This window comes from Arvicola amphibius, chromosome 2 (genome assembly GCF_903992535.2).
Source record: "Arvicola amphibius chromosome 2, mArvAmp1.2, whole genome shotgun sequence".
NCBI classification, from domain to species: domain Eukaryota; kingdom Metazoa; phylum Chordata; class Mammalia; order Rodentia; family Cricetidae; genus Arvicola; species Arvicola amphibius.
Genome location: NC_052048.2, coordinates 134576782 through 134591785, shown reverse-complemented (window position 1 = coordinate 134591785; position 15004 = coordinate 134576782). Strand labels below are relative to the sequence as shown.

The window sequence follows — 15004 nt, the reverse complement described above, 5'->3', positions numbered from 1 at the left end:
TTAATTCATTTTAATTAAAACACTCAAACTCCTACTGAAAATTACTCAGCTTATATTTTTGTAAACATAACGTTACAAAATTTAATGAATAAGTGAAGAAAGACTTATAGATACTTTGAGACACTTAAAAAGATTTACTTCGTTAGAAAATATTGCAATAGAATAAACAAATCTATGAAAAAACTTTAAAATTATTTTTAGAATGTTAAGACCATCTTACATCTTAGTAGGCCATGAAGTGAAACTATAATAATAACCTCTAAGTATACACATAAGAACAAAAATTTACTGATAAACACTAAATTAGTTAATATTTGTAGCATATTCCTAGCTTACATTTCATATAAATCAATACATAGGGTTGAGAAAACTTAAAATAAAATGAGAAAATACAAGCTATAACTTAAATATTATAAATGTACTCCTGAAAACTAATAAATGTATGCTCCTGTGTTTCAACCTTTAAGCAATTTCAGATGTTTTTTGATAGAGTTGGAAAATTATCAGAGCTGCCACTACCTAGGAGTAACCATGTTTGTAAAATCATTAGAGTATACCCTAGGAGAATCCATAGTCAGATATACCCATTAAAATATTCTATTTGAGGTCACTTTTAAATAGTATGAATGAACATTTATTGTAAAAAGAGATGGATTTATTATATTTTAATTTAACCCATAATACCCATTGATCACCTTCACCCTGTTAGCTTTTCCAGTCTTTCAATCCACACTTTTGCAAGGAGCTGTCCTCTTTTCTATAGGCCATCTTCTACTGTGACATACATCAATCAGAGAACATGGTAGGTGAAATCTATGTCCTTTTACAAATCATTACACTGATACTTTATGTCTACAAGATTCTGTTGTTTTTGCTATTCATACACTAAGGATCAAAACTGAATTCTAAACAGAGAATCTCGAATAATTTATCACAAAAAGCCTGGCTTTATTCTACCACTCACAGCTCTCACTATTACTGAAGAGGAAAAGAAACGTTCACCTGGTCGGGTCTTTGACAAACATCCATTTGGAATGAGGCCCTTAGCAGTAGTTGTAAGCAAGAAATGTCATAAACTCATCTCTCTCTAGACACATAATTACCATGTCACCTGGAAAGTGGAAAGTTCTGACCTTCAGGATGTTAGAAAGTGGTACCACCAAAGAAAGAGTGAACTTTTCTAATTCCAGGACAACAATTGAGAAGGAGCAGCTGAGCTCTGGGTTTCCGATGTGAACTATTCTCCCAGGCCATATCTGTCTGTGTCAATTAGTTGATCCCAGTCCTTCTAGACAAAACTAAAGTAAAAGTACCATCACATTTATAAGAAGTAGGAAAATATTTCAATTCCTCAAGTAAACCTTCCTGGTACCAAAACATTTCTGATAACCTCCACACTTACTTGACAGTAACTTCAGGACTTCACCTAGAAATCAAAGCACTTTTGCTAAAATTAAGAAAATGTCACCACCTCTAAACACAGCAGCTGGAAAGGAAAAAAGCAGCCTCCTTGCAACATTAGGGTCTTTCTAATTAGGGGATTTAGATGATAGGCCAGATTACAGGGGCCAAAGATAAGTTAACAAGTTAGTCCCTCCTGAAACAAAGACAAGGTTTAAGATGGGTATAGCAAGGTAGCCACAACAAGGCAGCCACAAGAACCATTTTGAAAGAATGTTTGTCTTTCAAGATAGTTATAAACAACTTATTGAAACAAAGACAAGATTGCCACTGCTGGAAAAAAAAAGTAGAGAACCATCTATAGTTAATGTAACAGGTCGGCACACTCCAATCCTTGAGAAGCAGAGGTGTAATCATACCCAGGAGTGAACCTCTCTGTCTTTACTTTAGGTGGTGTTTAAGTCTCAGGTGGAGGCAGGTTGGTTCTTTAGTATCACCATTCCCAATCTCCAATTGTACAAGACAGCTATAGTAATAAAAACAGCATGGTACTGGCACAAACACAGACATGTTGATTAATGGAATCTAATTAAAGGTCCAAACAGAAGTCCACATACTGATGGACACCTGATTTTTTTATGAAGAAATCTGGAAAAGAAAACAGTATCTTCAACAAATGGTACTGGTAAAACTGTATGTCCACATGTAGAAGAATGCAAATAGATCCATACTTCTCACACTGTACAAAACTCTACTCTAAATGCATCAAAGATCATAATATAAGTAGATACCTGACAAAAGGGAAAGTTATTAATAGTCTTTCTTGAGCTCATTTTCACAGGAAAAAACTTTCTGAATATAATATTTCTTTATAAGCCCTAAGAACAAAAATTCATCAAAGGGGCTTCATGAACTAAAATCTTTCTGCATGGATAAATGAACCATCATTTAGACAAATTAGAAAACTATAGAATGAAATAACATTTAAACCAACTACATATCCAAAAGATTGCTAATGTCCAATATATATAAAAACTCAACATATTGACATTAAGAAAATAAATAACACAATTTAAAAGTGGGGTACAGATCTAATGAGAGAATTCTCAAAAGAGTAATATCAAATGGCTGAGAATCTGTTAAAGAATGTTTCAACCAGCCGGGCGGTGGTGGCGCATGCCTTTAATCCCAGCACTCGGGAGGCAGAGGCAGGCAGATCTCTGTGAGTTCGAGACCAGCCTGGTCTACAAGAGCTAGCTCCAGGACAGGCTCTAAAGCTGCAGAGAAACCCTGTCTCGAAAAACCAAAAAAAAAAAAGAGAGAGAGAGAATGTTTCAATCTCTGTACTCATCAGGGATGTGAAAATTAAAGGTATTTTGTGATTTCACCTTACACCAATAAGAATGGCCTAAATGAATAAAACAAATGACACTTCATGCTGGCAAGGTTATGGGGCAAGGGGAATGCTTATCCATCGTTGTTGGCAGGACAAACTTGTTCATCTACTATGGAAATCAGTGTGGTGGTTCCTCAGAAAGTTGGAAACAGAGCAACTTTGAGATTCAGTTATACCACTGTCAGTCACATACTCAGAGCACACTTCAACCTACTTCAAAGACACATGCTATTGATAATATCCAGAAACCAAAACAACCAGATGTCCATTAACAGATGAATGAATGAAGAAAATGTGGTACATTTACATAGTAGACTATTACTCAGCCATTAAAAGTAATGAAATTTGCAGTTGAAGAGGAACTAGTAAACGTCATTCTTACTGAGGTAACACAGACCTGGAAAGACAAACATGGTCTGCTTCCTTATATTTGTATTTTAGGTATTAAGTCATTGATAAGCAAGTCTGATCCATATAACCACGGAGGTTGGGTATAGAATTAGGGACAGGGCTGGGGGGAATCTCACTAGTAAGGGAAAAGAAAACAGATAGCTATGGATAGACAAGGAGGGTTTAAAGAGGAATCAAATGGGAAAAGGTTATACAGGTAGGGACAACTAATTCTAAGGAACACTTAAGGGATCATGTGGAAAATAACACAGCAAAAACTTCCTAATGTATAAACAGATAAGAAAGCAATCTAAATAAAATTACAGAATAGCTGAGGGGCAGAATCCCAATCAAAACCTCTCATCACCAATTGAGGATTCCAGTACCTGGTATTGGTTACATCTAATTGAGTTGTTGGCCAAAGAGGCTCCATGAGAACCAGAAAACAAATAGGATATGGTCAAGGCTATTGTTTGCTCTGGACAAAATGATAGACAAAACCTGCTGTCCTGAAGACAATACCTACACAACTAATTGAACATGAGGAATTTATGCTGGTGCTTATCTAAAGCCTTCACCCCAGTGGATTAGAGTTCATGGGACTATAAGGTAACATGCACACAACAAAAGGAAAAAAGCAAACAGCAACTCAGCTACAAATCTTTCAATCCACAATTGTGTCCTGTCTGCAATGTACTCTGCTACATTAGTGGCACAATGGAGGACACCAAGGGAACAAGGCCTGCTAAACAAAGAACAATGGACAGGCACATAAACTTAGAGACTGTAGCAGCATGCACATATTTGCACCAGATGGACTCCTTGATAGAAAGAAGTGATTACATGCCCCATCCAAAATCCAGAAGTATCTCCATTTGATAGTCACTTACAAATGACGCAAAAAGAAAGTGAATAGCCCATAGCCCATGAAGATCAAAGGGCAAAGTTGTCTCCTGGCCTCCGTGTGCACATGCACACACATTCTTCATATGATCACACACACATGCATACATACATTCACAAAAACACACTGCACAAAATGTGTGTCTATATACCAATTTTTAGTTACCTAAAACATTTCAATCAGTGTGAATGAAATGAAGTGAAAATACATAGGCAAATGGAATTTTCATATAGAACCTATTAATTATCCTTGGTCAAAAACCGGAAAATTCAAGTCGCATTAATTATGTGCTTCAGAGAAACTATACTTATGATACAGAGTTAAAGCTACAATATATTTAGATTATTCTTGGTGACTAAGAGTAGACTAAAACCCCTTCCAAAGAAAAGATTAACATGTCAGTAACTGCAAGGAGTTTCTTTTGAGTAACCTCAGCATCAAATGAACATTTATGATATAAACTAAAAAGGAAAGAGTAAAAAATTCCTGTGGAAAAACCAATTTATGGTGTAAAATGAACTTAAAGGAATCTATATTACTAGGCAACAGAAATGTCACAAGAATGTACATGTGTAATAACATACATTTTATTTAAAATATGAAGAATCTTGAATTGTTACTTGAAATGTTAAGTAATTTAAGAAAAATCTGTGTGTTGGAAGAAATAACTGCAGCTGCACCACAATGATACCTTAAAACCATCAGTAAGTCCAGTTCAAGGGGGAACAATAGCCTCTGCTGACTTCTGTAGGTATCAGGAATTCACACATACATACATGATGATGCAATACTCATAAAAATAAATAAATCATTTTATTAAAAATTAGAAAATTGCCCTTTTTAATAAATCTGGTGAGACTTTGACCTCAAGTTTTTTAGCATATTAATTATTCTATTATCAGAACTGATTTGTACCAAAGGAGTAATTACGGGATAGACATTCATGATAAACTTCTGAACACTCAGGATGACAGGGTCATACATCCACAACATGACTGCAGAAGATGAGATGATGAAGTCCACCCAGTACATGACCACAAAGCAAACCACCAGCAGCAAGATGGTCTGGGTGGCCCTTTTCTCAGGGGATGCTCTCAGGTGGCTGAGGCTGTGAAGATGCTTGTGTTGCCTCTGATGTCTGAACAAGATGATCACCATGTATGCACTTGTGGTCAGCATAACTCCTACAAGAAATACATCTCTGGAGATTGTCACTGTTAAAATCAGTGCCCAGATGATGAAGTTCATGGGAAAGAGAGAGCAGAATTTAGTCACCTTCATCTGGTTGGTCACACTCACATTGGTAAAAGCACCAGAATAGAGGAGCTGGTGGCTAATGAATGAAAAGTTGAAAGACAAAATAAATACTAAAGCACAAATCATATATTTTTTTAGTTTATATTTAAATTTTGCCAAAAAAGAGGTACTGGGACTGATAGTGACAGCCTGCAACACACTCAGGAGGCAGGTGATGCAGATGGAGAGGCCTCTCATCACTCTGTTTATGTAAAAGGTTGTCTTACATTTTAAGTCAGTCTCAATGTTCAGTGAACCAAATATGTCTGTAAGCCAAATATCCGTTCCAGTGAGGAGCAGCACTATGTGGGTGAAGGCCAATATACAGGAGATCATGTCCGTGGTCTTAGGTCTGTGAACTAGGATTATGAAAGTGTAGAAAAAAAGGAGAAACATATTGGCCAGGACTCCAAGTCCAGTTTGGAAATTAAGGACGTTCCTTAATGATGACATATGTAGAAAGTCTATTCATCTTACATCATATGAAAAGCATTTTTCATATACCTAAAAATAATAGAGTATACATCAGACTTTGATTCACTGGTCAGTGTGTCTATATCATCATTCAATTGTCCCTACTTATTCTCAATTATCCTCTCTCTAAATTTTGACATTCCAGTCTGGACATCACAGTCCACATTTCTGTCTAGTTCTCCATGTATCTACCTGTGTATATAGCATAATAGAGATAATAAAAGCAAAGCATTCTCAATCACATACTATACAATGCACACTTTGTGGATCTGCCATTCTCCTAAAGGTAACTCCTTAGAAATCCAGTCCTATTGATTTGCATGGCCTCGTTTTTAGAGCTAACAACTAAAACAGTAGCAACAAACACAGAATATTAGTCACATTTTTACAACTGAGTAAAACTTATATTGATGTGGAAAATATCCACCAAAGAAATCAAAAGTGTGAGGTGAGTCAGTCTCATGTTGCATAACTTTATTTATGTTTTCAATCATAATTCTAATTGAATCACAGTAATAATTCATGATAATATCATTCTTTTAATCATTAAAATATCTGTCATTGTTCATATTTTTCTTTTCTTATGTTCACTTTTCTGTGAAATTTTACATCTCTTGGATCCGGAATTAAAGACACAGACACAGTTGGAGGCCATTATTGCAGTTTCCATACCTTATTAATTTCATAGCCATTAATTATAGAAATGATCTTAAATATCAACAGTTTAATTCCCATCCAACAGCTTTTGCAACATTCCACTTCAGGTTTAAAGAACTAACTCCCAGCTATCAAGACAAACATTTATTTTTCTTTTATTGAGGGATGTGAGTAAATCATTAATTTTAGGATTCCTTATGAATTTTGTATTTTTGTCTTATGATTTTTTCAGTCATCCATATCGTTATTTCACCTACCTCCTTCTTCTGTATTTATCTCTCTACACCTTACTTAAGAACTCCCCATTAAATTTTCCCAATCAGCTCAATTGTAATCTGCGACTCCCCTATACCTTCCTCCTACCATCTGCCACATTTACCTCTGTCCTCCCCCCCAAAGGTGTTCCCTTTTTCATTTCCCTCCTGAGTTCATTTGGACCCTGCCATGTTCATCTCTAATGCTCTCCACACCACCCCAGTCCTGTCCACTGCCCCAGTTTGTTCTGTTATCTGTCTTTACTACAGGCTACACATTCACATCTGCAGATGTGGAGCTAGGAGACTCCAAAAGGAGAGAACATGCCACACTAAGATAAATACTGTTTTTAACACATTGTGACAAACATGAGCTTGCCAGAGATGACCATATAGTGATTCTGGTTTGCAATTTCTGGGTTTTTTTTTTAAGACATTCTTTCCCACGCACTGGAAATCAAGGGTCCCAGTATTATCATACATCATCAAAGCACAAACATTTTTATAATTTCAATCCACAGTCTTACCTTTGGTGTTTAAGTTAGTTATTTGGACCGGGTACCAATATTGTATTTTGTCAAATTACAATAAGTCGGTACTTTCAAACGACTTTGTGATAAAGAAATAGAGAGCTACTACACTTGTTCAGACTCTTGTGATAAAAGGAGTGCACAATTATATAGCCAGTTTCACTTGTATATTCCACACATATAGATGGATGCATGCATGTGTGTGAAGAAATAATGACGAAGTTAGTATATGAATCCAACCTATAACATTCCCGTGAATATGATACCATAATTCACACATTTTATATTTACATTATTTTTTCTCTTAAAGAGCTCAACCTATTAAAGACATAGATTCATCTCAATTGTGGGAGCCAAATATCTGATTCTCTTACCAACATACATATACAGTAGCTTCACAGTGGTGTTCTGCTTTTTTTAAATTTTAGGATACAAGCTGGAAGATGGCTCAGTGGTTCAAACCATGTTTTACTCTTGCAAAGGACCTCGGTTAGATCTCAGCAATGACATGGTGGCTCATAACCATCTGTAACTCTAGCTATGGGGGATCTATTGCCCTTTTTTACTCAGGCATGCAACTGGCACATAGACACATATGCAGGCAAAAACCTAATGTATGGAAAATAAGACTGAAATAATATTGAATAAATAAATAGATGGAGAGATAAATGAATAAGTAAGTAATGAATAATAAACACATACATGTTCCAGGATAGCAAATAATTCAAGCCTTAGTCTCCAAAATTAAAGAATGGTAGCCCAATGCCATTTACAAAATTGAAAGTGTACAATCCATATATATATTTAAAATAATTTTCATTAATTGTACATCTGTAATATATCAATATAGCATATCTAATATATGTAATATAAAAATATGATAATATGAAGAAAGGTAGTAATCTAATTATTTATTATCCCAAAGATATGTTCTACAATCTGTAAATTTCATATACAATTACTTGTAAATATCTATGACTTATAGAACTTCATGCATCTCCTAAGTGGTCATGTGTCATCTTTCTGTGGAACTCAACCTGACTGACTGAGATTTAACCAAATATACAAACTGAATTCTTAACATATAAATGCAATGAGAAATGGAATTTGTTTTACTTGGAAGAATAAATTGCAGTGCTGGGGCTTTACGTCAGTTTCAATTACAGCATTTAGTTGTCAGTACTAAAACACAAAGTGTAGCCATAAACATTCACAATATGCAGAAACCATCAAGATTTAATTGACCCAGACCTAGAGACCAAGCAGTCTGCAGGTAGCTGTATGAGGAGATGTGCAACAATAAAAACCTAAGGCCGCTTTATGGATACATAGCTCTACATTCTTAGATGAAAAAAAAATCACTTTACCCCTTCATTATCACAGTACTTGATTTTAGAACAGTTTTGTTTTAAGACTTATGTGATCTTTGTATTCTTCTTGGTGATTTAATAACATAATGAACATAAAAAACATACTAGATCAAAAGCATCCTTTTCCTCTTAAGTTTTACCATATTTAGTGAATAATGACCTAAAAGCAGTGTGACTGTTCAGAGAAAATATTGGGTGATTGTGTGACTTTCATGTGAGAAGATACATGGTGTTGGCTGATGTACTGTCTATTGTCAGCAATATTAATAAGTCTGCGAATCTCAGGAAAATGAAGACCTTAGCCACTCAAACTAGCTCCATGAGGGAATATTTATGAAATACATGATGCCTGCAGAAATAGTGACTACCTTTTATTTAGATATTAATTCATAACTATTACCTGATATATTTAATAATTAAAATGCATATGTTATTATTTATGAAATTAAATTTGCTCACCTGCAAGTGGAACCACACAGATGCTGACTAAAACTTTACAATCTCACACTTTCGAGCCAGTTTCCCGCGATGAATCAGCAGCAGCACTGACACTGCAGAGCTTGTGGGGCCCAGAACTTGATCACAGGTCACAAGGAGTAAGCCTGGGAAAGACATGAAAATGTTCACTGGAGATGTGTGTGTCTGTGTTTGCATGTGGGTGTGTTTGTCTGTGTGTGGGGTGTGTGTGTGGGTGTATGCGTTGTGTCTGTGTTGTGTCTGTGTTTGTGTATGTCTAAGTCTCTGTCTTAGTGTGTGCATGTGTGTGCGTGTGCGTGTGCGTGTGCATGAGCGTGTGCGTGTGCGTGAGCGTGTGCGTGTGCGTGTGCGTGTGCGTGTGTGTGTGTGTGTGTGTGTGTGTGTGTGTATTTGAAATGACTACCTGGACTAAGAATAGGTCAATAGTACATTTTGTGCTGGGGCTGTTGTTATGAATATGTTTACAGCAACTGAATGCAAAACTAAGAGTTATATCACATATGTTCATGGAATAATGAACTTTAAGGAAAATGGAGTGTGTCTTTTGTTTTCTGTGTGACTTTATCAGGTCGATGAGGGTCTTGCCTACTGCATCAGTGCAGAATTTTAATGTGCATTCTGCAAAACAGATTGAAAATTCTGTAACGCTTGCAAACATAAACTCCTGCTTCCATCATTTGCTTTCATGCTACTCATAATCTGTGGCCAGTTATTAAGTGGCATTTACTGACATAGTTTGTTCCATTCCTTAAACAAAATTGTACATTTTCTGATTTCCATGGTAATTTTGTTGTATTTCTGTGTGTCTGTGGGGTGCTGTCTCTACCTTTACTCCAGACTGGATTTAGTCAAACTCACGATGCTCATGCCTTAGCCCTCAAAGTGCTGAGATTAGAGCCGTGTGCTACCATGCCTGCCTTTACTTTCCATGTAAACTATGTATACATTAGTAAGTGATATTGAAGCAACATAAAACTGGCCCAAGTTATTCAGCAGCTAAACTTCAATGTACTGGGCATTTTTTATGAATGTATATTTTAATGAGCAATTGTATTTTCTAACTATTAAAGGAATCATTGGAAATTTTGACTTTAAATAATTTTATTCTCTGCAATAATTGAAATTACTTTCCCCCTGCTAATTAAAAGCTTATTCAATATTGTGTCAGTATCAATGTTACAAAGTTCAATTTGGAGGACATGAAATATTAAAGTTAACTTATTTAAAATAAACCACTCAATATTCAAAATTTTTCCAATCTACATTATTGTTAGAGTAACTTTATAAGGAAATAATAAATAAGTGAGATGACATTCCCACACATATTTTAGATACACAGAAATATTCTACTTTATTAGAAATCACTGCAATAGGATAAAAAAATGTAAAAATTTTAAAACTTATTTATACAATGTTTAAGATCATCCTATGTTTTTCTAAGACATGAGCTGTAGCTTTTCTCAGACTTTCAAAGCATATGCAAATTTACCAGAACAAAAACTTACTGATAAACATTAAATCACTTAATATTTATTGTGCATTTTTGTCTTAAGTTTCATACACATAAATGCACGATCAATTAACTTGAGAAAAGTAGTAAAATGACAAAAACAATGTACCACTTAAATATAATTTTGTATTATCAACATACTCCTGCTAACAATAAATGTGTCTTCTCTGTTTTTCACACACTAAGTTGTTTCAGGTGTTTTGTGACAAGAATGGAAAACTAAGACAGTGGACATTACTAGCTGGAACCGTGTTCTCAGAATGATTAGAGAACACACGCAGGAAAATAGTCAGATATGATCACTAAAATATTCTACTTGGAGTCACTTTTTACAAATGTACTAGTGTACATTCATTGTAAAACTGAGACCTGTCATGACATTTTCATTCAATATATAATACCTATTGATTGTCCTCACCTTGTTAGCTTTTCCTCTCTCTCTCTCCAGACTTCCACTAGGCCCTGTCCTCTCCAGTAGCCCCACCTTCTACTGTCACACATATTATAGTCAGAGATCAAAGTAAGTGACATCTATGTTCTTTTACAAATCATTTACACTGGTGTGTTATGTCTACAAGCATCTGTTATGTTTGCTTATGACACAGTGTGGATCAAAATTAAAATCCTAAGCACAGCATTCTCTAATAATTTCATCACAGAAAATCCTAATTCACTCACCACCTGCTTACAACTCTTAATGAACAGAAAAACCAACACACTCACCTGCCCAGGCCTTTGATAAACACCATGTAGAATGAGGCTCTAAGAGGCAGTTATAAGGAAGGAATGTCATCAGCTCATCTCCCCCTAGAAAAATAATTTTCATGTCATCAGTAGAGAGGAAAGTTCTGATTCTGAAGTTGTTAGAAAGTGCAACCATCAAATGGGAAAGTGAACTTTCCTAATTCCAGGAAAACAGTGCAGTAGGAACAGCTGAGCTCTGGGTTTCCCGTGTGTGAGCTATTTCCCCAGGCCCTACACGTCTGTGTACATTAGCTGATCACAGTCCTTGTGAACAAAACAAGAGTAAAATAAAAATAAATAAAATAAATAAAAGAAGAAAAAGATTTTTGCTTCCCCAAAGTATCCTTCCTGCTTCCCAAACATTCCTGCTAGCTTCCATACTTGTGTTCAATCACGTCCATAGCAGGATTATTTGTAATAACCAGAACCTGGGGACAACATAGATGCCCCTCAGCTGAAGAATGGGTAGAATAAAGGTGGTACTTTTACACAATGGTGTACTAATCAGTGGTAAAAAAATGATATCTTGAAATTTTCAGGCAAATGGATGGATCTAGAAAAATGGATGAGGTAAAGCAGACCCAGAAAGATGAATATAATATTTACTTACTAATAAATAACTTTTAAACATAAAGCCAAGAAAAACAAGCCTACTGTACACAATCCCAGAGAACCTAGACAACAAACAGCATCCTAAGAGAGATGTATAGGGATCTACATAGGAAGGAGAAAAAGAAAAGAACTCCTGACTAAATTGGGAGCTTGGTATCAGAGAAGAGTAGAAGGGGAGAGGAGATGAAGGATGGAAAATGGAGAATATGTATAGCTTAATAAAAACAATTGAATTAAAAATAATAAAAAAGAAAAGAAGCCGGGCAGTGGTGGCGCACGCCTTTAATCCCAGCACTCAGGAGGCAGAGGCAGGTGGATCTCTGTGAGTTCGAGGCCAGCCTGGTCTACAAGAGCTAGTTCCAGGACAGGCTCCAACGCCACAGAGAAACCCTGTCTCAAAAAAAAAATCAAAAAAAAAGAAAAGAAAAATACCTAATGGGACTGCAAGTTCTATTATAATAAATGACTAATTACTAGTCCGCATTTATTTATTATCCTAATCAGTTGGTAATAATAACTTTATTATTTTAAATTTATTATAAATAAATTTGCATTACATTGTTGAATGAACTGTACAGGTAAAATACTTTGAACAAGATTAGAAACATATGTATAGTATGCTTTAACAAAATTAATCTCAAATTCATGTCAACATACATCATATGTATACAATATACAAATGACCAATCCAATGTCAAACATTTAAAGCCAGTAATTGCTTTCTGAAAGTAAAATCAATAATCTACCTTTTATCTTGTCATAGCTATATCCTCTGCTGTATCTTTTAGAGTAGATTCCATAATCTACCATTTTATTCTATCATATCTATATCCCCTTTTTTCTTTTCAAAACAATAAACTTGAATCTAATTTTCATTATTTAGCTTTTTCCCTATTACCAATAATAACTTGTAACCAACCCCCCTAAACAGTTATAAATATCCAATCCATTGAATGATTAATAACCACCCACCCTATCTCTTCAGAAGGTGGGTATAATATTCTTAATTTTACTTCCTGATGTTTGGGGGTGATGGTATCTTTAGGGGATCCTGAGAGATTTTTTTGGTTAATTATCAAGTCCTGAGAGAGGGAGCTTCATCGTTTGTTGTCCAGTCTCTGCATAGGAAACTGACGGGCTTGTCTCAAGTTCTGTCTAGAAGAGTCTGTTACGCTGGGTCCTCTTGGTTAGCCACCTTGAAATTATCCTGAGCAGATTGTAGTCCAAAGCCGATTTTGAAGGGGTGCTATCAGTTGAATGGCATCATAAAATACAGATGGAATCATTGTTTTGGGACCCCATTTTCTTCCTGGAGACTTTAGACATTACTGTAAGAAAATGTATTATTCACTTTGGAAAACATGAAAGTTATTCAAATCAAAATGAAAATTTAAATTCTGGTAGACAATATATTCATATAAAGGTACTATAGACATGAAAATGGGTATGGGGAGAAGTAGAATTTTTCAAAACACAGTTTTGATAACCTTAGTCCATAGATATTAATTTTCCTTCTGTTACATGCCAGGTAACTCTACTGATATGACACAGAAACTGAATCTTTCTTTTAACTGCATACTTGGACTAGAGAATGGAACCACACTCCAACTCCAAAGACATTTTTGATTTTTAAGTTACCTTGGACTACCATTATATTGAGAAGTAAGGAGATGTGTATGTTTAAATAGTGCAATTTTATCCTGCAGAGAATATTGGTATTATAAGTCAGATTTTTCTTTGTTTGGTGATTCTTTCTAGATAGCTATCCTTTCTTCTTTAAGAGTCTAGATGTCCAAAATCTCTTGACTTCTTGAAGATGGGTATTTTGTATTTTCCTGCAAAGAAAAGAACAGAAGACTGCCACAACCATTTTGAGGTTTCCTTAAAATTTGTAGGATTGTCACCTCTGTGAATAAACTGTCATTTCTCTTTATCAAGGGGCTTCTCCTTTTCAAACCTAATCTTGCTTAATTTTGATGATACTCACAGCTTTTCTTCTCCTGTGAAAACAAGGTGAAACCCCTTCCCCAATGTAGCACATCTCCTGGTTTCCATTCTGAGGTCAACACATTTTAAATGTACACTGGCTGACTTAATAAAGAAGTTTTCACTATTGTCCAATGTCTCTCTGCAGCTGTTGTTCTTTTTTCATTAGCATTAAGAAAATTCAGGGTTAATAAAGCATTATGCAATCTATTTCTGGGGATATTTGGTATGGGACAATCATCTATATTCTGCCAATTATATTTTAAACAAATGCTGATTGGCCAGTAGTCAGGCAGGAAGTATAGGAGGGAACAACCAGACAGGAAGTAGGTGCAGGTTAAGGAGAATAGGAGAATTCTGGGAAGAAGGAAGCCCATTCCTCAGGAGTCTTTTACCCAGCCTCAAAAAAAAGCAAGATGTGACTGCCCTGCTGAATAAGGTACTGAGCCACATGGCCAACACAGATAAGAATGAAGGGCTAATAATGGGCTATATAAGTTATAAGAGTTAATAAGAAGCCTGAGCTAATGGGCCAAACAGTTTACAACTAATGTAGATCTCTGTGTGATTTTTGCGACTTAACCACTGTAGGAGCCAGGTAGGACAGAAAACTCAGTCAACAGATACTTATCATTTCTTTTTGCTTATTTAACCTTTGCTATTGACATGATGTTTTTATGAAATTCTGAAGCCTTAAGCACTTTTCCAATCAATAATTGATTGATTTCTACATCACCTTGTTCTAGAGGACCTGGCAGACTCATATAAGATCAAATGTGTGCAATATACATGGAATAATGTCTATTCCTGATTATATCTTGTACCTGAATAAATAATCAAGTTAATTATGTACCATCTGGCTTAAAATCAGTGCTTTAAATATTCAAAGTAACTCTTTCTATATATTGTGAATCAAACACTATGTTCAGATGTTCTTTAAAATTCCCTAGTACTATGAGAATATCATATAATTCTATCTTTTGAGAAGAATCATAAGAGCTTG

At 35.3% G+C, this 15004-nt stretch overlaps 1 protein-coding gene across 1 annotated transcript; it reads right to left on the bottom strand.

Annotated features, from left to right (window-relative positions):
- Positions 1 to 4931: 4931 nt before the first annotated feature.
- LOC119807019 (vomeronasal type-1 receptor 100-like) lies at positions 4932 to 5840 on the bottom strand. Its single transcript, XM_038319158.1, has one exon. It carries the CDS (start codon positions 5838 to 5840, stop codon positions 4932 to 4934), a length of 909 nt encoding a protein of 302 aa, XP_038175086.1.
- Between the last annotated feature and the right edge of the window lie 9164 nt (positions 5841 to 15004).

Coding starts and splice junctions, on each gene's coding strand:
- LOC119807019 (XM_038319158.1), bottom strand. CDS start 5,840: ATGTCATCATTAAGGAACGTCCTTAATTTCCAAACTGGACTTGGAGTC.